Source organism: Manduca sexta, chromosome 26, assembly GCF_014839805.1.
Source record: "Manduca sexta isolate Smith_Timp_Sample1 chromosome 26, JHU_Msex_v1.0, whole genome shotgun sequence".
Classification (NCBI taxonomy): Eukaryota; Metazoa; Arthropoda; class Insecta; order Lepidoptera; family Sphingidae; genus Manduca; species Manduca sexta.
This window is the reverse complement of record NC_051140.1, coordinates 884,353-910,421: the sequence shown is the minus strand read 5'-3', so window position 1 is coordinate 910,421 and position 26,069 is coordinate 884,353. Positions and strand designations below refer to the sequence as shown.

Genomic DNA, 26,069 nt, shown 5'->3' with positions numbered 1-26,069 from the left:
ATAGTACTTACTATTTTTATTATCATTTAATGTAGTATATGTATCCAATTTCGTATTTTATTATGTCTGTTGGTCTTATATCTGCATGTTCAAATCACCTGCAACTCATACGCTAACAATTGCATTTAACTTTCTGTGGAGACAATTAAGTGTTGAAACAATCTATATAATCCATAGAGAGTTGAATTAAAATGCACCGTGACCATCTAACGTAGCTTGATAAACGCACTAACTATCTGCCTTACAGGTACTCGAGATGAAATTGATGCGCTAAAAGAAGCCTTGTCCGCTTACAATAGGACCTTACACGAATATTCCCGTACAAAGAGTTTCGAAAACGTACTAAAAAACTATCTAACTAGCGCGGAGAATACCCAAAAAGATTTTAAATGTAACATTAATTTTATCCCTAAATTGGAAAATGACAACGTTGATAATTGCAGTACAAGCAGTCTTAAGTCTATCCCTTCAATAGAATGGGACGGACGAGCTAGGTCTGAGTACGCTTATCGTACTAGATCTCTGCCTAGACGGAAGGTATCTGGAGCTAATAAGCTTTTTAGGACTCGATCATACAGCGGCTTCATCAATTCCTATTTAAAAGATCCGGCACCCGCTCATTTCCATGTCCCAAAGCTGTATTCCTGGACCAAAGAAAATATCGCGTTGCTTCAATCAACGAATGACAAAAAAAATCCAAGTTCAGTTTATTTTTCCATGGAAAACATTCCACTGAAATGTTCTGATGAAGTACGTTCCGAAGCAAGTGTAGTTAGGGTTTCCGAGAAGGTCGTGCCCGTTTTTAAAGTGAAAGTCGATGAGTTTGTTTATAGTCAGGAGTTTAATGAGGACAATTACATTGGCGATATAGGTGAGAGCTTTTCTTCAGAGCATCAGACTGTCATTGAAAAGAAACCGGATACTGTAGATTCGCCCGTCGATACCCCAACAGATATCAAAGATAAAGACAGCAGTGCGGAATATTTAGATACAGTAGAAGATGTTAATAAAACTATAGAATCCGTAGAAGGGGAGTATCATAGTTTTACTGAAGATTTTGAGGAGGCATACGAAAGTCCTGTGAAAGACTTGGTTGATAAAGATATACGAGATTATTCTGTTCCTATAAATTTCTACTGCGAAGACTACAGTAAACTAAAAATAAATAAGAGATCGCCGTTGAGTGGATTGAAACAATCTTTAGAACCTATTATGGAAGAGTCGAAGAGTTCAAATGAATCCTGCAGTGTATCACATAAAGATGAAAACGATTTGGAATCGGAAATTGTTCTTAAAAGTGTGCCCCCTGTTACTACAATACCCAATGAATCAGATGTTCTTAATTCTATGAAAGATTATGAAAATGTACTAACAGGTGAATTAGAAGACAAAACCGACATTCCTACTATGAAAAATAAAACTGCGCAAACAAATGGTGACGAAAACATTGTAGTGGTTACTGGACAAAAGGAATTTTTCAAGGAAAATAGTGTTAATAGCGAGATAAAGCCAATTGGTCAAAGAATTTCAGCAGATTATAACGAATCTACTACAGAAATAACAAGTTTCAATTCTACAGTAGAATTTGAAAGAAACGAAATAATATCTGATTTAATCATAGTTTTGTTGGATAGAGTAAGTTTTGAGGTTTCCAGGCGTGTTGTTATAGAAACCTTTGAAAATAAAGAGCTTGATGCGTTAAGTAAAGATGTTACAAAATACATAGACGACTCAGATAATGAAAATATCGTTCAATGCGACTTCGAAAATGAAGTGAATCCCTCGACTAACAAAATTATTGAAAAACAGTCCGACAGCATTTTACCTGATAAATATACTGATATTAAGATTACTCGTAATATAGAGCTGCAAAGTGTCACAGATGATGATGTAAATGACATTGATATTGAGGAAGAAACCGATGCGAATACAAAATTTGAAGAAGACTTTGTAACTTTTTCTATGGCTCAAATAATTCAAGACGTCGAAGATAAGATGAATTGCTACTCGTTTTCAACAAATTTGAGCGAAGAATCGATCAATGCTTTTAAAATAGTGGAGGGTGTTCTATATTATCTCTATAATACAGTTATGTACATAACTAATAATAAGAAAACAAAAAAGGCCAAAACAGTTGTGACCGTTGTAGATACTGAAGATATTTTGTATACAGCTATAGATTTATGGGCTGAAATTGATATGCAGAAAGAGACATTAGATGGTGACAGTAAAATACAAGGAGCCGTATCAGGAAACCCCGTTACAAATAAACAAGACATAAATGTTGAAAATGCAGATATTCACCTCCATGAAGCAGATCAGTTGTTTGATAATGAACCTAAACTTGATAGAAATAATGGTGATAACACTAACAGAGATGCCCCTGAATTTCTAGATAATGAGCCGAATTATATAGAAATGAATAATAACACAGATATTGTTGACTATAACATTGAAAATGAACAATTTGATGATATCAATTTGGACCCACATAATAATTCTTTGGACGATATTAATGATGACATATTCTTTCCAGTTGGTAATAATGACGGCTCTGTAGATAATATTCAAAGCCATTTCGAACCAATGACTGCCAAAGCAGCAGATTTAACCGAAAAATATAGTCCTGTGAAAAATATCATCGAAGAAAACAAACATACAACATTAATTTCAGAAGCAAGCTTAAATATAACTAACGACGATGAAGCAATGAATAACGCTTTTCTGGCAGACTCCAGTTTAATCAAAGAAATATCTTCCCAAAATTATGAACAGAGCGAAGAAACTTTAAATGATGTTGATTATAGCATTTGTAATGTAAAAAGTAACGATTCTCAATTACACGATAAATCATTCCAGAACCATGATTATAGTACGAGCGATCACAACACTTCAAACGATACTGATAGGTCTTTAGATTCGCCATTTTTGAGAAAATCTACAGTTCTATCCATGTCCCAAACGGAAAACAGTAGCGGGGCCAAATATTGGATCTCTTTTGACGATAAATTGACCAATGAGGAATGTCGGAAAATTCTCAGAAGGCACACAGATGTACCCGGATTTGTTACGGTAGATTTTAATTCAGACACTAATTTGAAGGCAAGGCGGTCTACAGTATTGATCAATGATAATGAACCGTCCACTTCTAGTTATTATTCTGCAAAAACAGATTGTAACGATTTTGATAATAAATCTACAGATCACGAAAACGTCGATCTAAAATACACAGATCTAAATTCAAAATCTCAAAACGAATTCGATTTTAAATTAGAAAATAGACTAAATAAGCAATCGATGCATGATGTCGATAGAGAATTAAATTTACCACCGAAGAAATTATTCGAGTTACACAGTGAGCCGTCCAGGCGGTTGAACTCTAGCTGGCCTCCGTTCGAGGAGACGTTGTTTTACAAAATAATTTCCAAATTTAGCTTTTCGGAAAGTTTTGATGAAAGAGAAATTGACGCGGTGCGCGATAATAATTCTTGAGATATCGAGCTTTAAAAGTTAACTATAAATAAAAATTGTTATAATCGAACTGGAGTATGGCCACTTCAAGTTTTTAACCATCGCCTTGACTGTTTGTAGCATGCATAAGAAAAAGGCCAATTGAAAACTAGATTGATTAAGATATTACCTTTTAAGGTTAGCACACATTTGCACGTGATATTCTTGCCTTCTATGAGGCGATATATCATACAATATAGATACCTCAGCGCCATCTTGAATTTATAGATATAATCAAAGTATAAGCTCGATTTTCCAATCATACTGGTCGTTTTTCTTAGAAGTTTACTGCATAAGTTCTTACATTTTTTTATATTTAAAGAAGAGTTTACATTTTCCTAAACATAGTAACGAAAGTAGATATTATTTTTTGTAAACATTTGTACGGGAATAGTTGTTTAATTTTTATATTAATGCATATTTATATTGTAGTCATTGTGTTGCAATTGTTTTTTGTTTTGTTTGTTCATACACGCATTACGAGCCTTGTGTGGATTAGCAACTTTTAGAAGCACTCCAATCGCGTATATAACGCCTATTGGTCTAAAGTTAGTAACTCTACTCTAATGCTATATCTCTGCAGCTTGTGACTTAGTTCAAGACAAAGATTAGTGCCCGAAAAATCGTAATCCGTCTTTTGCATCTTTGTTACCATCTTAAAAATAACTAAAAGTTGCTACTTTGCCGTTGGAATAATCCATTTTGTAATTGGTCGGACGTGCATAATAAAAATGTTAGCATCGCTATAGTATTAAGATTTAAAGCAGTATTAATTTGATGTGCGTCCGGTCTAATTTTCTAGCATGTTCCACTGTTTTTGTTTGTGAGTGTTTTTATGTTTATTAAAGAGTTATAAGATATCGCTTTTGAAGTTTATATCGCTTTGTATTCAGTATTTTGCGTTTCTATAAATGTTTGAAGAGTGGAGCATCCCACTGCTGGGATATCTGCCAGTTTTGAGACAAATTGACATAAACACGACTGGCTTGCTTTTTCAAACTGGTTTGGGTGTCAAAATGATATCATATTATCACTATAGTTTTCCCAATTATTTTGAGCTTAATAAAAAAAATATATGAATTATCATGAAGATATGATGAGAATATTACTCAAAAAAATATATATAAATTACTCCGCAATAAAGTAAAGGAATCTTCGAGAAAAATAAATTAATGTAAGATGTTGCTCATTTCATTGACATATAGCTTTGGTTGGGTTAAAACTAATAAAATAACCTTGCACATGTGGAAAAGTCTGCTTTGCTATGCATGATGCACGTGGCTTGTGTGTGATTCCTATTTATGGTAAGTGACTTATGGTACATTTTCTAGTTAAGCTGTGAATACTTATTACTCAAAAAAATATACATAACGAAATGATATATATGAAATATGATTTATTTTTGTTTCAAGTTTTTTTTTATTTGAAAGAACGTTTCTATAGATAAAACAAAGAAACAACTAACCAAAATAGAAAAAAAATCGTAAAAACTATTTCGTTACGTACATTTATTTTGAGAAATATAAAACTCGCTGGCTTTTACGACTCGTCAACTACGCTCAGCCTGATGGTAAGTGTAGTGCAAATATTAGAATCTATATGCTTATATTATCTCAATGATTTGAGAGACGGATCATGGACGGTAGACAGAGATTGCCCGTCTCACAGGATGGAGGTCTGCTTACCACTCAAAGCGACTTGCGAAATAAGCTACGGATAGAATTAATAAATGCCACTCAGTATCACTCTGGAGTGTGATGTATGATGAGATGTTGCTAGGATAAGAACAGTATCTCATAAAAACGCTGGTTTTTGAGTTGTAAAATGATAGTAACAATATGTGACAAATTTTGACAGCTAAGTTTTGATTATTTCATAGCGCTGACTCATCTGAGAACAAGCTCTTAAACGACATCTTAAGCTTTGTTTATTAAATAGTTCAATACATTAAATGTCTACTTGAGATGCTACTCAAAAGTAAGGCTTCATTAATACAGCCTTAAGTATTGTCGATATCAATGACATCAACTCATTGACTAGTCGTTAAAATAACTTACAAGTCTCTAGTTATCTTCTCAAGGTTTTTCAATTATCAGGCAATGATAAGAAGTGTTTCCTTCCAGGCGAGCACACCGTCAACGGGGACCATTCTGATGCTCATCAAAGCACCTTCTCTCATAGCAGTAAAGAGGTAAATATGCGTGTACAGAAGGCAGTAGTCTGCAACTCTCTATCCTTCTGATTAATATCATTGCTGGTTAAGACCTACTAGTGTTCCCTGAGCCTTAGCGAGCTTCACCGCTTGGTGTCATAAAATGCGTGCCATTGATGTTAGCTTACTGGAGTTGTAGTAGCGGGTGCGAGGGCAGGAGAGTTTCGTAAGCCAATCGCTTCTCAGTACCCGCTCATTGTTAATCGCTGCTCAGAATACTTCTCAGAATATTGTAATGTCTTTAATGAACCGAAGCGGGAGAATGCAAGTGCTCTAAAAACGGTATGAAAATAAAAAGCAATGGCATATGTTTTATATTTTGAAAAGGGAAACTTTATATACTTTATTTTCACAAATTATATTGTATGAGTTGTATGAGCCTTTTGTAACTAATAAAATTCATGTTTGTATTTCTCAGGGCTCGCCATCAAAAGAGGTGTCGACCGAGGACTCGCCGAAGAAAGACAAGAAGAAGAAGAAAGGCCTGCGGACGCCGTCGTTCTTGAAGAAGAAGAAGGAGAAAAGAAGGAGAAGTCCAGCACACCACAACCCGCCTAGAGGTGAATAACAATTAGTTTATAGTATGGAATGATCGCGTGTCCCGATTGTCGGTGTCCTAATTCTTTAATAGTCTATTGTGGAAAGAAGTCATTCATAGTTATACCCTGACCAAAAAAAATAAAACACATGCTTCGCACGCGCCACTTTTGCTTTTTCATTTTAAAGATAACTTTGTCAATACAGTGCATCAGTTACATAATATTTTACCACAGTATAGCGAGGGTTTTTATTTTCCTGATCAAGCTATAATATGAAATGCATTTAACATATCTTTCGATTTTATTACGTCGTATAAAGCCTACTATTTTTTTACCTTAAAGCACGATAACGCGTATAATAGGCTAAAATCGTGTTGAATCAAAGGTTAGCTTGATTACTGTATATTTTGTTTTTTTGTTTCAGATAAAACCCACAAAAACACACTGCCATTTCGCTTTCAATACAATATGTTAATGATAAGGTAAAAGCTCCATTAATTGAAATGTAACACGTTACGGCTTATACAGTGTGTGTTTAGTTCGGTGGGCTTGTACATAGCGAGGCGGGAATGGAGCACTCTGTATACGCGCCGGCCATTTCGGCCACGTGACCAAATTAGAAGGAATTAAATTATTATTGTTTGTTATATTGAAAATTTTAACATGAACTGCCACTTAGAACACGTCAATTGCGGTCGACCGTTGTGTAGTTGCCTTATATAAAATGGCCTCAATTTGACATCAGGTAATCCAAAATGGCCGACGCGTTAGGTGATAATATTTGAAAGCTCTGTTAAAGTACATCAACAGTTAAGACATACAGAAGGTAAATCTGTAGCGAGTGTGTAGACCGCTATCAAATTCTTCAAGTAATCAAAATTAGATAGATCTCATTTATGACATTAAAATAGATTTTGACAGACTAGAGTAAGGTGTTTCAATATGTTCAATTTTAAGTTCTGTATGTCTTAAATATAATTAATATATGTGCGTAATGAAACCCACCTATTGGCTATATGGGCAAAGTTACAGGGGCGATGCTGACAACCTTTCTCCCACTTTCAGATTTTTATATTGCTGTCTCCCTCATGCGAATGTCAGTGTCCCTATACTGTTAAGCTGCTACGATTTCACGTTAGACGGCGCTCTCACTTTTCTGAGTATTTTGCTCCACTTGTGAGTTTTGTGCTCGTTTTGAGCGATTTACTCGAGACGAACGAAGCTTACTCTTCAGCAATGTGCTTGAGTATTTTGATCAGAATAGTTAGTTGTTTATTGTGCTCTGGTTCATTATGGGTATGTTGCTCATAGTATATTGTTAAATTGCGACGGATTTGCCAACAGTCGTCGATGTTGAGTTTTGAGCACTTTACTCAGAGTTGAGCATTTTGCTTAGACGCGAGCACTTTGCTCACAGTCGAGTTGCACTGTGCGTTTTAGTGTGTAGACGCTATGGTATATAAATTAAAAACAGTTTTATTAATTTATTATGACTAAAATGAAAAAAAAAAAAAACAATATTTGTTTTATTCAAAAAATTATCTTATGACTTGCCAAACGAGTTCTTATGTGGAAAATATATTTTGACTTATTTTTTTATTATTATAGTTTTTACTTTCCCTTCGACCTGTCGCGTGTGGTTTTGCAGGCTGGTAACACTGAATAAGATGGCAGCTGGAATTCAGTTAATTTTAAATTAATTTTAGTAACTTTTTGGGGAGAAACTCATCAAGAATCAAAGTACAATGTTATTGGGCAACTATGATAGTGTTTCCAGTTTAATTAAAATCATAAAAAAACAGTAACGGTGTTGCCAACGTTGCTGAACCACTCGTGACGACGTTTTGGTGCATTCATCTTATACAAATAATATACTACAGGCATTTAATGCTTCTCGTGTGATGGGGCCCGCGTGGGCACACACCAGTCGTGCTTTCGAAAGTTATTATAGTGTGGACCCCACAGAAATATTCCGATTTATCTCGTACTTAGTTGGTCATAAACTCACTGAGCGTCAAATTGTCGCGACACTTACACTGATCTCCATAGTGTTGTAAGTCATAAGTAAAGCCATCTAGCGACGATCGAGTAGACAATCAGACAAATGATGTCCCTCTCGGGCTCAAGTTTCTCCCCTTTTGGGGGGAGAGACCGTGGTACATGAGTCGAGAACTCGGCGGCGCTACAGCGGAGTCCTACGACCAACAGTGCACCGATAGATGACTTCTTAAAGTTTGTGTGAATATTTCTGTGCGCGTCCACGGTAAATTTATAATATATGTAATGTTTTAGCACCTTATGAATAAGAAATCCTTTAAATTGTCTAGTTTTATGTTTTTTTTTTTTCTTTATTTCTGGACGTAATTGTGGGTGTTTTGACTCGGCAAGCGATTTTAAGGATATTTTATAGTTAAAATAGATAAATGACTTTTTTATGTTTATTAAATGCAATAAAATATTGAACGTTACATTCACAGTTTTATAAATATTCTTTACAAATATAATCGGTTTTGCAATTGATTTGACCAGAATGAAATCTTACACGTTTTGTATTTTAGTATCGATTATTTTACCCGCTATAGTTTTACATCTGTCATGTATTTCGGCGGGATATGTGCTTGATTATAATATAGATATATTTTAATATAATTTCAATGTTTCGTAGTGCCACGCCTATGCCAAGTCAAAATAGCCTCTATTTAAATACAGTACATGATTATAGGGTTCTTTGTGTTTTTTAAAGACCCTTGTGCCCTTTCGCTTATTTTTCTGTTTCGATAAAAATATTTGACGCTCCTTTACGCCTTGGAAGGCGTCTTGGAAGTTATTTTGTGGGACACCTTGAATTAGAAATATATATACTTTTTATTTATCGACACGAAACAGTAAAATACTAATCGAATTGTGTTTTTGCTTTAAATTATCTCAATCAAAATCGTTAATGTATTTAATAGTTGTCATAATTATTAATATACATAATTGGATACGTTATTTCTAGCGAACGATTATTTTAATATACAAATAAGTGAAAGGGCTGCAATTTGACATTACCTAGAGCCATCTAGTGTTTGAAAATGACAAATTGTTTCGACATACAGGGTGTTGAAAAACACGCCTATTTTTGAATCGGCATTACAAATTTCATTCTCCTTTTGGTTTCCGTCACAAATGTTGCCGTACGGCTTTATGTGTAAGTTAGTTTTATGAGAAGTTATGTTATGGAACTGTACTGTGTATTTTTTTATTTCATAAAAATATATGCTATTTCGAAAATTTATTATGACTTAGTGGTTTTATTTCGCTCGGTCCCTAAAGAATACCCGAAATATTTCAGTAAAATTCATAAACAATCACTTTTTAATCAGAAGCAAACAATAGAACAATTTCTTCAAAAAATAATAACAATCGTTGCACAAACAACCACCGATTTGTAGTAACTCGCAAAACAAATCCACCACTTTCGTGTTCGTCGGGCACAGTATGATAAGTCGGAACACCTCCTTTATATACTCCGAGAGGACGACGCAACAGGCGCAGCAGTTGGTGCTGGCGGACGCGGTAATGGCGCCCAACGAGGGCATCTTGCCTTTCTTGTAGTTCATTCGCGAAGGCTTCGGGTGCTTCGTCTGCGCCGCGTAGTCCACGCAGCTCTCAAAATGTCTGCCTTTTTTTGGTTTGTTGTCGGGAATCTGAGACAAAAAGATTATTAAGTGAGTATTTTTGATACTCGTAAACAATTTTCAAATTATTGATGCAAATTGTAAAATATGAAAAGTTCTTACTTGAGCCTTATACGCGACATTTTTGTCTTCTGTTTTAACCTAGAAAACAATAAGAATTTAACATTATGTATATTTAGGCTTGCTCAGAACATAAATAATTGCATATATGGGCAAATATAAGATCTTAGGAGAGTATGTGAGAGTTGAGATGCATACAGCTGATTTCTGAAAGTATTTGGTGCAGCTTTGATAGTCTATATTTAAATAGTTTGTCTTAGTTTCAAATTAAACAATACCTTAGCTCTCCAAATTTCTATTGTATGTTTCATTGTGATGTTATAAAGTTAAAACACTATAAATTCATTTCTAACGATTATTGCATTTTCCAAAACGTGTCACAAATGTCATACTTGACTACAAACTTTTTTTATATTCTGTCAATTTTGCAGAAGACTTTCTATGAAAGAGTAATTAAGGTTTATTTCTAGGAATAAGAAAGGCATAATAATCAAAATTATTGGTTCTAAGACCGTTAATTAGCTCAACGGACATTATCTACATTCCAAAGTTAGAAGTTAGTCTTCCACGTGACAATTGCTGTGAAAATATAAATGTAGCTAAACGAAACTACCTTATTTATAAATGTTTTTAAGTTAAATTCGCCCTAGCTTTCAACCTAATTAAAAATTTAAGGTAACTGTGTAAAAAATGTAGATGCAAATATTTGTTACGGGTGCTTTGTTACCAGGATTAAATAAATAAAATAATAATAAAAGAAAGAAAAATATCAAATACTCACAAAATACCAAAAATAAATTCAGATCTTGCAATATCTCGGGACAGTGGTACTATATGATAAGTTCAAAGTTAGGTTTGAACTCAACACAACCCAATCCATTTTGGATTGGGTAACACAATCTATCCAGGTTTTTTTAGTAGAATTTCCTGTAAACACCGAAAGAACTTTGGGAAAGGGATACTGGAATCCTCTTTTGCGTCAACAGTGGTCCGGTGAAGAGGGGAAGGATTGGCAAAAGGAACATTATTACGGGCCCTTATAAGCCTCAATATGAATTTACAACTACACGATATGCAGTGATCTGTGTGCGTCCGTCTGCAAATAGTGTTCCATGCATGGGCAGCATTCGGTGTGAAGACCGAGCGCACAAGACGCCTATTCAGGTTAGGTTAGGTTTATACACACGAGCTGTGTGCCTAGGGTCGCGGCAAATGTGCCCCTATGCATGGGCTTGCATTTGGTGTGGAGACCTAGCGCACAAGAATTGCCTCGGGGTGGGGGGTGGGGGGGTGTTATGTTAGGTGTTAAAAATGGTTTTCACCACTGACTCAGATTATTGATTTTCTTCTTGAGCTTATAATATATGATTACTGAGGAAAAAATATTCTTCATTTATTTAGATTTAGGAAAATTAATTAACAAATTCCTCTGAGCCGAATTACGGTCACGGTGGCCAATCTTAAGCGAGACATATTAATTATAGTGCACAAGTGTGTGCGTAATACACAAGCACTTTCTGTTCCTTCACACTCATAGTCCGGTGAGACAATCCGACATGACCGGAGAGATCAGGCGTAGGACTAACAGCTTAACGTGCTTACCGAGGCACGGGGGTATCTCACCCCAAACTTCCTGACTCCGAGCTCTCACAGTAATTTTGAATGATTTTGCCCGACCCGGGAATCGAACCCAGTACCTCATTGCGTTAGACGTATTCGCATCACGTACGCATTACAACTACGCCTTTGCTAAATAAAATGAAATGAAATGATTTATTTGAATCTGTAAAATGTTATACATTATTTAGATTCCGTCAATATTAACTCTACCACCAGTTCGGAAAGCAGTTTTCACCAGAGAAGTACGGGCAAGAAACTCTGGTGTTGCTCTTTTCAATCAGTTTAGGGTAAAGACTACAGTACATGATAAAGTGAAAAGAGAAAAAAAAAGTTTAGAGCAGTTCATTTATGGGCTCGTGAAATAAGGAATAAATTAATTTAAATTTTTATATGACTGCACAACCCTCTCAAGAATCATGAAATTTCTCTATTATCCTTATAATTATTTCCTCCCAGCACCTCTAAAAGTAAAACACAATATAAAACGCATATTTTTAATTTTCTTTAATACAAAATCAACAACCACATTATTTTACCTTATTCTTTGTAAAACCGACGAAACTTAATGACATTCCGTATCTTAGAGTTATACAATATCAAACTTAACTTGAAAGTATCATCCTTAAACTTAAGGGTCGAAATATAGTTAATATTTTTATGGCTGTTTGGTGAGTTAACTACTGAGCAAAATTACACAACTCTCAATGAAGCAACTTTCAGATTATCAAATCGGCGACAACCTAGTCAGGACTGCCGAGACGAATGGCTGCATGCTCAAAACCTAAACACACTTCAGACTTATCTCAAGTTATGTGTGTATTCTTTGTGAATTAACGCTTGATTTAACAGTGAAGAAAAACAACGCGAGGAAATCTGCATACTTAAGAAATTTTGAGGGTATGCAACAAAGAGAAGCGCCTCCCTTCCCTTCTCTCTACTTACTAGTATATTTATCCAACAAAAGTAGTCATTATAAATACCCTCATCTACATGGCGAGCTGACGAACCCTTGTTCATCGATTCATATTGTATATCTCTAAACACAGAATCTACAAAATTACATTAACAACTTGTGTATTATATACAAAAACACGTGTGAGAAATATTTAAATTTTCAAAACATTGCCAAACCAGTTTTCATTTAAATTCTAAATTATTAAATTATATAAGAATCCATCAATTTCAATTGTAGGCATGTTGAAAATTTTATTACAACAAATATTAACAACCATTCCATTAAATGCACGAAAGAAGTTAACGCCTTCAAATATGTAATTAGAACGATTTGCAGAACATTGCATTCATGCATATTAGTATCTATATCTTATATCGGATTCCGTTTCGGAAAATTTCACCATTCGCCACTGATACAAATAAATTGAACAGCATTCAATATCGCTTGACGCAAAATGTGATCACATTAGACAGCCCACAACCGTACGGCAGACGCCATTGCTTTTGATTAAAAAACACTGTCCTAATACTTGATTATTTTCATTATTCTTGTCTTTATTTCACGTCTAATATACATTGTTAACATATGAAAACTTTATCTCAAACATTTTATTTTAAATTTCCAAATTAAAACTCCATCTCAAACAAAATTTTTACCTGGCAATAAATGGCCTAACTTATGACTTTTTAACAATCTTTTGCGCCTTTTTACGTAATGAAACAAACCCATATTAAATGTAATATAAATGAACAACCATCTTAGCCGTCACAGCAATTACAATCCAATCTTTTAGTCCTTTGTTTCATGAAGTTATTCGCTAAAGCTATATATAAAAACAATGCATTAAGAAACCTTGACAAAACATAACCTCATACCATATTTTAATACATTTAAATGTTAACAATTTACATTATTTACAATGAACAATTTGTTACGCAAACTATTGATTTGGATTCCAGCCATTTTTTAAAATAACCACTTATGCAGAGAACAAAGTAAAGAGCTTCTAATTATATGTATAAGGCAATCTTTTCTAATTATAATTCTGATTCATTCACTAGAGTTTAGAATCAAATAAATTTCGTCTATTTTAAAATTAACAAACTTTTGTTTGCGGTTCCGCCCGCGTGTAATTTTTTTTCTGGCTTAGATGGTTTGCCGGGATACTAAGTAGAGTAATGTAACTTTCTATTAGTGAAATATTTTCAAAATCGGTTTAGTATTTCCTAATATTAGCGCGTTCATATACACAAACTCTTCAACTTTATATATTAGTATAGATTAGTGGCAAAGGGTCTATATTACCAGATTCCTGCCGGCATTCCTTTAGACAGAACTTCTGTAGACTTTAATTATCATCAGAACGATTTACAGACCGCATTTATACATTTTAGTTGCTTGTTGCAGCCGTTGCTTTCAGAGAATTTCACTTTTCGCCACTGGTATAGATTGAATAATAAAATGACGAGAATACAAACCAATAGCTTTTCAAACTAAAGAGCTACACTTAGTGTTTCCTCCTAAATCCATAGAAAATATTTAAATTTTGTCACCTATAATCAAAGCTTTCGTTACTAATTCTGAATGTGAAAACGTTCAGTGTATAAACCTTGTATTGTGTGTATTCATTACTTACGTTTGACCTGAATTTTTATAGATACATATTTTAAGGGTGTAAGGAATGAGGGAAAATGACTTTAAGCTCACAAAATCGCTGGCTTACTACAAGGTCCTATCTTAACTTATTATATGTTGGAAAAATTTGATTTAAAACATTCACGTTTGTAAAAAATATTGAATTATTCTTGCTTTGACAGAGTTTGACTGATAAAGGCAGTTGATCATAAACAGTCATACCAATACCATAACATGAAACCTTGTTACAGTGAACCAGCGAAATGTGGTTAGAAGTGGTGGGGTGGACCATATATGGTTGTATGTGATTTCATTAGTCAAAATCACTATTCAATATAAAGGTGGCCACGGAAAAATTTACAATTTATCCACTAAACTATTTATTCCCAAAGTGGACCAAGTGGCCCCCAGGAGTTCAAGAGAAACTTGACAGGGGTCTATATTGACGTGATCAATAAATGAGGGTCCACATTTCGTCGGCGGGGGTCCACGAAAATTAATCTGGTTTGATAGTAAAATACTAAAATGTTGGCTTGACTTCACCTATCAATGTAAGCAGATAATATTGATAGAGATCGTAAGAGGCACGGTGACCCCAACATAACCTTCCCTATGGCTGGGAGGCAGTGAGTCGGAGGTGGTAATGCACTTTCTCCACGAAACCAAAAAAAGGTCCACCCGAACCAGCAAAATTTTTAAAGTGGTCTATGAGAAAAAGAAGTTTGGGAACCTCTGCACTAAACCATGGAGCCCTAATGGCTGTCTGGCCCAATCGAAACTAATAATCAATATTAATGTTCATGTACTATGAAAATTGAAAACTCATGGATATATTGAGCATAACACATGATTTTTTTTAATACATATAGCAATAATTTAGCTAAACAATTCATTTCATAATATTCTTTCGTATATTTTATAACTAATTCATTTATACGCGTTATGGTTCAATACCCCACTGGCCCAAAAGTCGATTTATAATTTTTAAAACCTTTTAAGTTATTGCTCTTTAATGGTTTTTCTTCAAATACAATATACTTTTTATAAAGGATGTCGCGGATGCGAAATTCGCAAACACAGATGCCAAAGATAACAATTTTTTTTACGTTGGATTCAAACTCAGGACCTCAGCGCGCAACTATGCCACCGAGGCAGCCAAACAACCATACATAGGCCCCTATTATGAAACAGGACCTCTTTTACAGCTGCTAGTTTGACACACATATTACCATAAAACACAATAATGCAATATCCGCTTCGACATCCAGACGGATGCGACTATCACGCGAATTTGACATCCGCGCTGATACACGCATCCGCGACATCCCTTATGCAAATTGCTTTTTTAAATATACTACCACATACCAACTATATTTAATTACACTACTGGTAAAATATTTCTTCTAATATAAAAATATATCCCACACCCACCCCTTAAATTGACTAACCGCTTACAAATAAGAGGTATTATGCGTTCACATTAACCGTGTGAAAGTTATTTTTGAGGAAATTAAGCAACTTAAAACTGTCATAGTTTTGTAATAGTTCAGATACGCTTCGAGGTGTCGGGGCCATCTTTATAATGTCTGTTCTAGTAATTTCTACGAAGCATGTGTCTCTACCCTTAGGTCACGGATGGCGAACCTTTAGTTTATATAAAAAAAAATACCTGTAACATACCATTCAGGACCGGTTTTATCCATCCTAAATGCATTTTTAGCAACTTTTTTTATGACTCATGTATGTTTTTTTTTATCGATATTTAGTGATGTGAAGCCCAAAGAAAGATTCTTATACAATGTTTGATTCTCGCGTGCCCGAATTATTTGTTACGTGCCACCACTAGCACACGCGCCATTGGTTCGCCATCTCTGCCTTAGGCTATGAAAACGGGCTTGAATCAATAAAAAAATAATTACCTCATGACATTATGTTACGGATCCTCTTGCGTATATAATTTTAAGATACTTCGAATAAGTCAACTGAGCCGTTACCGAGTATCCGAGTTATAAACGAAATTACAACATAAAATATATTGCTGTGATAGTCCATTTTCGCACCCAAATTCCGCCGAGACTTTTCGTCCTATGATATGATAGCATTATCATATCAGACACAACACACTCACTCCACGGACTAAGTACGCCGCCAGACCAAAGTAAATTCAACCCTAACCTTCACCTTTAAATACTACTTTGCGTCAGCTGGGTCATCACGGACAGGGTCCCGAATGACCCCATGCCGTAGTCCTTGTCCAGTCTGAAGTTATAGTCCTGGGTCCCGTGAATAGTCCTCACATGGATGCGCAAGTAACTTGGTCTCGTGAAGAACTTGTAGCAGACGTGGCATTGGTACTTTTTGAGCCCCGTGTGGGTCTCAATGTGCCTTTTCAGTTTGCCTTTAGTGATGAAACCCTTCCCGCACTGCTGGCATATGAACGGCTTCTCTTTAGTGTGCGTGAAACTGTGTAGTTTCAAATAATAATGGAGTTTGAATGACTTTTGACAAACTTGACAGGTGTATTTCTTCTCTTCGGGTTTGTCGAGGTCCTCGATGGCTATTTTGGACCCGTGGCCTTTGAGATGCTCTTCGAGGTAGTAGAAGTGCTGGAACACCTCGCCGCATATGTTGCACACGCGGCTGCGCTCGTCCGAGGGCATGAGGTCCGTCAGGTTGGCGGGAGCGTCCGGCTGTTTGGGGATCTTCCGCGCGTTCTGAAGCACCATCGCGAGGATTTCGTTTCTGTTCTCTTCCATGATACTGGAATTATAAAATAATATCACTGTTTGGAGTCAGAACTAAGCGTGACTTGCAATATACGTTCTATTTAATAGCATCACCTATGGGTTGAGAGCTGGGGTTGACCCCAAACACTAGTGGGGTTGACCCCACACTGATTTCTAAATTCGCCTTGACTATACTCACAGTCCCTCCTTCTGATGCGTGGCGAGGTGCATCTGCACGTGGTACTTGGTGTTGAACATGTGCGCGCAGACGGGACACTCGTAGCGCAACACGAACCGGTCGGCGCGGTGCGACACCACGTGCCGCTGCAGCTTGCCCGGCGACGCGAACCGCTTCGAGCACATGTCGCAGATGTACGAGCGCCGGTCCGGCTTGTGGTGCTTGCGGTGGTACACCTGATAACAGATTGTACCAACTTGAAGATATGCACATAATGAGTAGGTTTGTTATCTAATGACGATACGGACCAAGCGATAGAGCAAACAATAACGAACAAACGCGAACGAGTTTATGTGGACGATTGATTAAAGGCGAGCAAGCGTGCGGTCGACTGGCCTCGGCTTATAGTTCAGACCTTTACCCGCTTTTATGAATATCTATTTTAATACTGCCTTTGAATGCGTAACAAATATCTGGAAGCCACTCCAGTCACCATCAACTGCAGCATTCACTACCATAACCTTATAAAAGCATGACCCACCAGCGTCTCCCGCTTCTTGTAGCTCTTGCCGCAAAGCGTGCAGAGGTAGGAGCTTCGGTCCTGTGTGGGTGCTCTCGTGTCTGCGCAGCGCCTCCTCGTCGGGCGCCTCCTCCAGGCAGAAGCTGCACTTCAGCACCAGCGTCTCACCCTCGTGCGACTTCTTGTGCACTTGCAGCGTGTCCAGGTGGAGGAACCTGATGGAAAGCAGTATCCATTCAAACAAACAACACTCCTTAATGAGGAACCTGGTGAAAGGCAAGATAATTATTCAAACATCTTTAATAATAACCAATGTTATGTACTGTGGCTTTAAAAGCTTAGAATCAGGATCATTTCCCAGCCCTTTCCTAGACTAATGCTACAGAAACAATGTCTGTTACTCTTCCTAGTGCTCAATAAAAACTATATTTTTTTATGGGCACCGCAATAGGACCCCACTGGATCTGATGGTAAGTGGAGTGGAGTATAATAGAATTTCGAGTGACGAGTTATGATTACTCCTCGGCAGTCGACACAATTACGCCGGCTTGTTGGAACTGGATATACACAGAATGATCTCGGAACGCGAGACACTTACGTGTGCCACTATGGCGGGTTTTAACACCTTGTTTACGGTGGACGCTATCCGGGCGGATATAAAATATATCTGTGGCGATACAGTTAGTGCATATACCGCCATCTGGTCAACATCACCGGAACTGCAAGAGGATCGATGCAGTGACACAACTGGAGTGATAATCACACAGCAATCACGATAGATGGCGACATCGATCCTGAATCACGCTTGCACAATTTGCGCGACGTGCAGCATATATACCACCTCCGAATAGGAACTGTCAGAGGGGCCGCGGCCGGTCACAAGCAACATCTGCCTGACTGGGAATCTTCCCAGTTCCTAGAGGAACGCAACCATCTGTTCCTCTACAGCGGTGTCTACCTTTGCACCGCTACATATCCTACCACTAATAAGTATCTAAATATCTTCAGTATTTAACATGTTTTAACAAAAAATGATTAGGAAACCGTGCAACTAACATAACTTCACTAAGCGCATAGTCTCTATACCAAGTTTCAAACCCAAATACTTCAGATGTATTAAAATAATGTGTTTTACCTTTTCTGACAATATTCGCACGCGTGAGGCCGTTTCTGATATCGTTTCTTCTGCTTCTCGCCTTCTTTTTTCGGCCGTTTCTTAGACAATTTCTTCTTTGACTTTTTACTTTCATCTCTGGAAAGGAATAAAATATTTTACATCCACTTTTCATCATGGAATGCGCAACAAATGCACCCACTTTCCGTAGTGTATTCCGTCCCATGATGTGATGGGGGCGAGCGTGTCATCATATCAGGTAATTACGTGCTCGGTGCCGATACTGAGTAGACAAACCTAATATCGCTTCGCCTGACCCGGGCATCGAATCCGAGACCCAAGCTCTGGAGTCGTACTATAATGCTACTACATCTTTAATACCCATTAAAGATGTAGTAGCATAAAGCCGGCCAGCCGGGGTCCCTATAAATCCACGAGGAACTGGGCTATAGCCCAAAATGCCCTTATATAGATCGGTAGCTGTCTCAGTGTGTGGAGCGTAGTGGAGTGCCACGCAGTACTTTCAATGTTTTGTGTGGTGTTGCTACTGTTTATAGCTCGTCATGTTGCTTCACATCAGACGAGCCGTTTGCTCGTCCCATTAAACATAATCTGTATACTATAAACCACGTCACTCACCCTTCACCTTTGAAGTCAGATTCCTCGTCATCATCCTCTTCCTTTATCTCCTCCCGTTTGACGTCCGCATCACCTGACATACAAAAATAATTTAAAATATATATTGAAATTTGGGTAACATGAAAACGCCGATATCTATAAAATCAAAACATCGATATCCATATAACATAAATATCGATATCGATAAAGTCAAAATATCGATAAAATTTATACTGTACAATAAAACCCAACGCACCATTCCACTGGTCCTCGTGCGTCAGCGCGTGGCGATGCATCTTGCTCGAGGTGATGAACCCGCGCTGGCACACGTGGCACTTGAACGGGCGCTCGCCGGTGTGCGTGCGCATGTGCACGCGCATGTACGTGCGCGAGCTGATGCGCTTGTGGCACACCTCGCACGTGAGCGGGCCCGCGCGCGGGGAGCGCCGCCGCGGGGGGTCCGCCTCGGGGGGCAGGGGGGGCGGCGACACGCGCGCCCACGTGTTCGACGGGAAGTAGTCGTCGTCCGAGAAGTCTCTGGGGAAGACATTTTAATGTTATGAGATTTTTCTAACACGTTAATGTGACTACGGTGTGCACACCGAATGCACGCCCATGTACGGGAGGATAACTGCCGCGGTCCTAGGCACACACTAACGTGTGTATACCTTTTGGTTGACAATTCAAATTGAGGCCTATGTGGTCCTCTCGAACATTTTCTCTCTTTCTCCCCTCCGCCCATCCTAAAAGCATTCTTGCACGTCCCTCCCAACTTTCCTCCGGGCCCCTGCAGTTAATAAACCAGGGGATTCCAGTATCCCATTCTCAGGTTTCCCCCTGGGTAGACTGCAGAAACCCGTACAAAAAAAATAAGTAATACGCTTCAACTTTCAACAACCTATATCATGGATCCCATCAGAACCACAAATAGGTCATAATTAGCAAAACCTCCTATCCTCACCTCTCATCCTTGACATCCGTGCTATCCTGCGGTTCAACATCCTCCTCCTTCTTGACGAGCGGCTCCTCCTCGGGGAGCACCTTCACCTCTTCCACCACGATGTCTGACAGCGGTTCCACTTCCACGAAAAATTCTTTTGTATCAGGCTCAGTCTGGTGAGCAAACAACTTGAATTAAATTTGGTGCGCACTATGTACAGTCAACCACATTAGTAGCTGGACAAATTCAAAGACAAAGACATCCCCACTACTTTCCCTAATCGCTTACAGTGCGCGTGAGCAGCATGAGTGCACACTCACACTAAGATGGATAGCGTCGAGGCTGAAGCTTAGATCAGTCCTCGTACCTCGCGGCAAACCTTGCTCAAAAGGTGGTGGGACGCGTCTCTAGGGATAAAATTGCCTATATCTTCATTATAGTATATTTATTTATATGTCAACTAGAATGGATTCCAGCAGTCCTGAGCAAGTTACTCTGCCATGCTAAATTACTCAATTCAACAGCTGTTAGATGTATTTCAGTTCCCAACCTTCCCCGCGTCCTTCAGCGCCTCTGTCTCCGCGTGGTCCGTGTCCGGCACCCACTGGTCCTCCCACACCTCCTCCTTGGGCTTCTTCTCCGCTTCAGACTTCTCTCGCAGCTGCTCCTCCAACTCCTTCAGGTACGGCAGGATAGCGTTGTAGTCTGCGAGGAAAGCATTTATTGCAATGGTGGTTGTTATTACATACTAGCTTTTGGTCGCGACTTCGCCCGCATAAACGGGTTTTCCGGAATAAGAGACCCGTTATGTATTATCCCGGATAAAAAATTATTTTTTAGAACTTTTTAAGAAGAACATTTCCGTCATATATGATTTTTGGGTAACTTTAACTGTTTACGTAGCGCACACAACGGGAGCTCTCAGAAGGAATACATTTTCCTCGTTTTTGCTACATTTTGCATTTATGCTCCGCGCCTATTCATCATAGCGTGATATATTATAGCCTTCTTCGATAAATGGGCTATCCAACAGTAATAGTTTTTCAATTCGAACCAGTAGTTCTCTAGGTAAGTGTGTCACGTTTCGGGATTAACCTGTGTATACCCGGTTCCAACAGGCCGGCATAATTGTGTCAACTGTCGAGGGGTAATCATCTCTCGTCAGTCGCCATTCTATTGGACCCCACTCCACTTACTATCAAGTACAGTGGGGTCACTAGCACACCCATATAAATAAAAATATTATGTACGTACCATACGGTTCTCCTTCTAATTTATCTTCTGGATGCTTCTTATCAAAATGTCGCGTTAACAAATCAAATCTGAAAACGAAAATTTTATGATTTTATTGACAGTAAAAGATCTTAGTTTATGAAACAAAGTTGCAACTATTGGCGATGGTTGAAATTTTCCGAAAGCGAAGCCGACAATAATGTAGGTATTGATACTAATTATAAATCGATTTTCGGCCAGTATAATATAGATATTAATTATTTATTATCTAGCATTTATTTTAATAGTTTGCTTACATTTATTACGAAAGGTAAGCCGGTAGGAATCCGCTTATATGGACCCTTTGCCACTGGTCGCAACTCATGCGAGTTCACCAAATTGTTAATATTTACTAAATATAAAATGTTACTTTATAACACATCTATCTATAGAAAGAAGCGGTAAGTAGATACAAAATTTCATATAGATGTGAGTGACAGAGACGGGGCTCTACGAAACGGGAGTTGTATCTCTTTCTACGTCCTATGTGTGGCATTTTTTTCGCCATACAGAGCGGCCGCAAACTAATTCACTACCATCCTGCAATATGCTTTATTTGCTTTGGCCCGCGCCTAGATCAGTGTCTTTGAAACGTCGCACGAAAATTATAATATAACAAATCGCGATTAAATCTAAAAAATAGTTTCATTTCAATGTCTCTATATGCCTTATTTATAATCAATATGCCTTATTTTTCCTGTTCTCTCCATATTGAGTGAAAAGCACGTAAAGCCGTTGGTCCTGCGCCCGATCTCTCTCCGGTCATGAAGAACTGGCATCTCATCGAAGCATGAGAGTGAAGATATAGCTCTTACCACACTGCGAACCCACCTTCCCCCTCCCTGCCATACATTATGCCACTGCACCGTAACTCGAAGATATAGAGTGAATAATGAAAGGACACAACTTACTGCGAGAAGAACTTGTAGCATATCCGGCATTGGTATCGTATGGCGAGGTGTATGCGCTTGTTGTGTCGGCCGAGCTTACTGGCCGTGATGAACGACTGCCCGCACACGGGGCACGTGTACGGCTTCTCGTCTGGAAACAATGGGAACATGACATACTATTTTTTTTTTTGGTTTCGCGAAGAAAGTCCTTATGAGTACCGCCCAGCCTTTGTGGGTGCGACTGGGCGATTATCTTGGAGTCACCGTGCCTTACGACCCGGCTTTGAGCCGCTCAGATATAATGATGGCCTTCAGGCGACCGCCGGGCGAGTCCGTAACCTATGAACAATGCACGGCATACCAACTAAAACTCCGCAGTGCCCTCTTAGGCGCATTAGGGATGGCTACGGGCTTCCTCTGCCGAAAGATGACATACTATCTCCTGTATTGTTGTGTTGTACTTTTGCAAGATCAATATCTCCGTTACCTCGTCTCAAGATATTCAAACAATTCCTGGAATAGAAACCAGAATTTGTTTGCAAATGACTTGTATTTTTGTTAGAATGCTTAGGGTTTTTATCATAGAAAATATTTTCTTTTATTAATTATATTTTTACTTATCTCAAGATTTACAGCTAGCCTTTACAATATTAATAAAAATAAGAAGACTACTTACAAGTTTTCACAAGTTTATATGTAAAAGTTGTAAGAAACATATGTCATGTTGAAAAGAAAAAAAAACTATGCCCATACTAAAAAAACAATTTTGCAGATGTAATGTTCCATAGTGTGAGATTAGGTAGATTATGTTCGACTATTCTACGTGATTATTACTAAATCCCTTTCAAAAGGATTACTTGTCATTGCGGGCAGTAATATCTTATCAAAATAACCCAATATATGTGTTTAGCTTTTGATTCTAATTTGTATGTGACAGGTTTATACTATTATGTAGGTGGTCTTGTATACAGGGTAATTTTGACAGTGTTAATAAATAAAATCACTTGTATACCACTACTAACATTGTGTCTAAAATCATCCATGAATATTGAATATTTTCACCAAAAATTCTAGTTCAATTTACTGATAATTTTGTAATTTAATGCGAATGTGTTTGTACGCGAGTATATTTCTGACTGAAAGTGTTGTCGCTGTGACGAATTCTCTTATAGTAGTAGTGGCATTAGGGCGTGTAACAATAAAATTATTTTTTATTGATATTTGTTTTGATTGAAACTTCCACTTTTTAATTTTACATCTGCTGCAGTTTAAGTAACTTATTGTGTTATTATCAAGAGGATAACTATACAGTTTCATTTCATAATGCAATGTCAAAATTACTGTATAGCGGCTTATCTAAGTGTGCACCATGCATTGTCTATTTTTATTGCCATGGACAAATATATGTAAACATTGTATACCAGTTTTAGTCATAAAAGGAAAATAAGTGGGGTTTAAAATCTAGAATACATATGTGTTATTTGAAATTCTTGGCACCATAGATAATTGTGGCACTTGCAATTTAGAGAAACCACCTTGTGTATCCTTACATATTATAAAAAGAACCTTGCCATCTCTGTCTAGAGTCCAAATGCTATAAACTCAAAAACTACTGAAGGGATTTCTATGCTTTCTATATCCTTACATATTATAAAATGAATTCCCTCGCCGCGTCTATCTGTTTTAGCGAAAGAAATGCAAAAACTACTGAACGGATTGTGATAAAATTTGATATGGAGATAATTCAAAGCATTGGGAAGAACATAGGCAATTTTTTGTTCTGGGAAAATATATAGCAGGACCTTTACACTGGAAAAATTTGCAAACGCGAATTTAATATAAAACATCTTACCAGTATGTGACCTGACATGCAGCCTCAGGTAATAACTGAGCGAAAACTGTTTCTGACACGCAAAGCATTTGTATATCTTCTGCAGGTTCATTAGATTCTTGTCAATCTCTCTGCATTTGTCTTCTTCTTTCACAATATTCTTAATATATTTCTTTTGGATTTCACTCTCAGAACTTTTGCCGACTTCATTCGCTTCATTATCATTGTTCATGTTATTCTCATTATTAACCGTATTCGCATTGGTCTCACCAGCATTAAATTCTGAAGCCTTCTCCTCCCCTATGTACCCTTCCTCGGGTTTTATCTCCAAAACTATGTCCTTCTTTTCCTCTTTTACCTTTTTGCTTAACTTCTTTTGCTTTTTCAACTGTTTCTTCTTTATCTGGTTCTGCACTCGCAGATCGTAGCTGGTTATCCTGTCCTTGTGTACGGTGACATGCTGGTCTAACTCCTGGAGGGTTGGGAAGCTGATGTTACACACCGAACATCCATAAAAGGCGAAATCCTTGTCAGGAATCTTTACGGACCAGTAACTGCTCTTTTTGCCTTTTATTTTCTCTTTTTTGACTTTCTTTGAGTCAACATCCGGTTTGACTTCATCTGATTTTGATACTGTTTCATTTTGAACACTTTCTTTTTCCGGTTGGACTGGTTGTTGGTTGTTTAATACTTGAACGGAACTTGAATTTGCATGGGGTATTATTGGTTGGTTGTAATTGTATTGAGGTAGCTCTACCTTCACGCTTTGGTCGTATGAGTACGGGACGGCGAGGTTCCCGTACGTATCGTAATTCGGGTACTCAAAGTTACTCAAAGGATCCATATCCATACCCACATTCATTTTGGATCTGAAAAAAAACATGGGACACTTTAAGTGCAAATAAATGAAAATATAGCGTTTAAACTCAGAATCAAAGTTAATATGCATGTTACAGACTTTTAATAATATTCTTATGAAGAAATAATAAAAATTTATAGACAGAAATGTATAAAGAGGTATGTACCCTGTGATAGGAAGTTAACTAGCAACTTTGATTACAAAAAAATATTTTCATTTCACTCTTAATTATTTAAAAATCAATCTAATACACTTCTGTGATATATAATTAGCAATTCTATTACAATGTACCACCATAATGTACTTGAATAATAAATGAGTTGTTAAATTTAGTTTCAATGTTTTTATAACAATTATACAATACAAAGTTGGTAATTACGTAAAAATATTTTTTAATTAGCAGTTATGACGTTAGTAGAGTTAATTACTTTGAATTATATTCACGAGCAACTTCATAAATATAATTTGAAAATGTTTAAAGTTTCGATTACAGAATTTATTTACCTCGCACAAAATGTAAACAATTGCAAAAAAATAAGCTTCCACGGTCGAATACGGCGGTTTTCGCACAACAGGCGACGTGTACAGACGTCCGAACGAATAATCGATACGGAGCGAGGCAAAAACGTACCTGCTTGAGGCAGTTGTCACAAAAAAATGCTTTTTTTAACACCACTCATTCTAGTACTTTTCGACACGAAAACAACTAGTTTCTCCACTGTAACACTGTATAATGCGCCCACAGTAACACTCTGGTCTGATAGCATCACTTCCTACGACGTTTTGACATAATTTAAAGTTAATTTGATAAGTTTAAACAAAGAATAATTAAAACAAATCCACAATTTTTTTAGTGGCGTGTGATGGACGATCTGTCATGGCCGTCAGTGGCGATGTTGCCAATTAATGA

The 26,069-nt window shown here is 37.4% G+C and overlaps 2 protein-coding genes and 1 long non-coding RNA gene across 6 annotated transcripts in view; 1 reads left to right on the top strand and 2 right to left on the bottom strand.

Annotated features, from left to right (window-relative positions):
* The window catches only part of LOC115447148 (protein hu-li tai shao), a 116,766-nt gene extending 107,222 nt beyond the window's left edge, over nucleotides 1–9,544 (top strand). For 3 of the 4 annotated variants that reach the window (XM_030174108.2, XM_030174107.2, XM_030174106.2), the window contains 3 exons: nucleotides 5,634–5,701; nucleotides 6,141–6,282; nucleotides 6,686–9,544. In XM_030174108.2, the coding sequence (XP_030029968.2) occupies nucleotides 5,634–5,701; nucleotides 6,141–6,282; nucleotides 6,686–6,747 (272 nt within the window). In that variant the 3' untranslated portion in view covers nucleotides 6,748–9,544. Of the gene's footprint in view, nucleotides 1–5,633; nucleotides 5,702–6,140; nucleotides 6,283–6,685 lie in introns of those variants that run through there. The other variant, XR_005113083.1, reaches the window with a different exon arrangement.
* A 303-nt stretch (nucleotides 9,545–9,847) lies between these two features.
* On the bottom strand, nucleotides 9,848–10,392 carry LOC115447150. The gene is made up of 3 exons (XR_005113084.1): nucleotides 10,280–10,392; nucleotides 10,044–10,082; nucleotides 9,848–9,950 (listed from the first exon to the last, which is right to left on the bottom strand). It is a non-coding gene; the product is annotated as an uncharacterized LOC115447150 (long non-coding RNA).
* Nucleotides 10,393–12,101: 1,709 nt separating this feature from the next.
* On the bottom strand, nucleotides 12,102–26,069 carry LOC115447147 (zinc finger protein 26). The gene is given in 13 exon segments (XM_037443428.1): nucleotides 12,102–16,971; nucleotides 17,137–17,351; nucleotides 17,657–17,707; nucleotides 17,709–17,850; nucleotides 18,771–18,887; nucleotides 19,389–19,461; nucleotides 19,624–19,904; nucleotides 20,329–20,480; nucleotides 20,858–21,012; nucleotides 21,562–21,629; nucleotides 22,491–22,620; nucleotides 24,322–25,169; nucleotides 25,791–26,069. Coding segments are annotated over 12 exon segments (2,802 nt in total). The 5' UTR covers nucleotides 25,163–25,169; nucleotides 25,791–26,069; the 3' UTR covers nucleotides 12,102–16,394.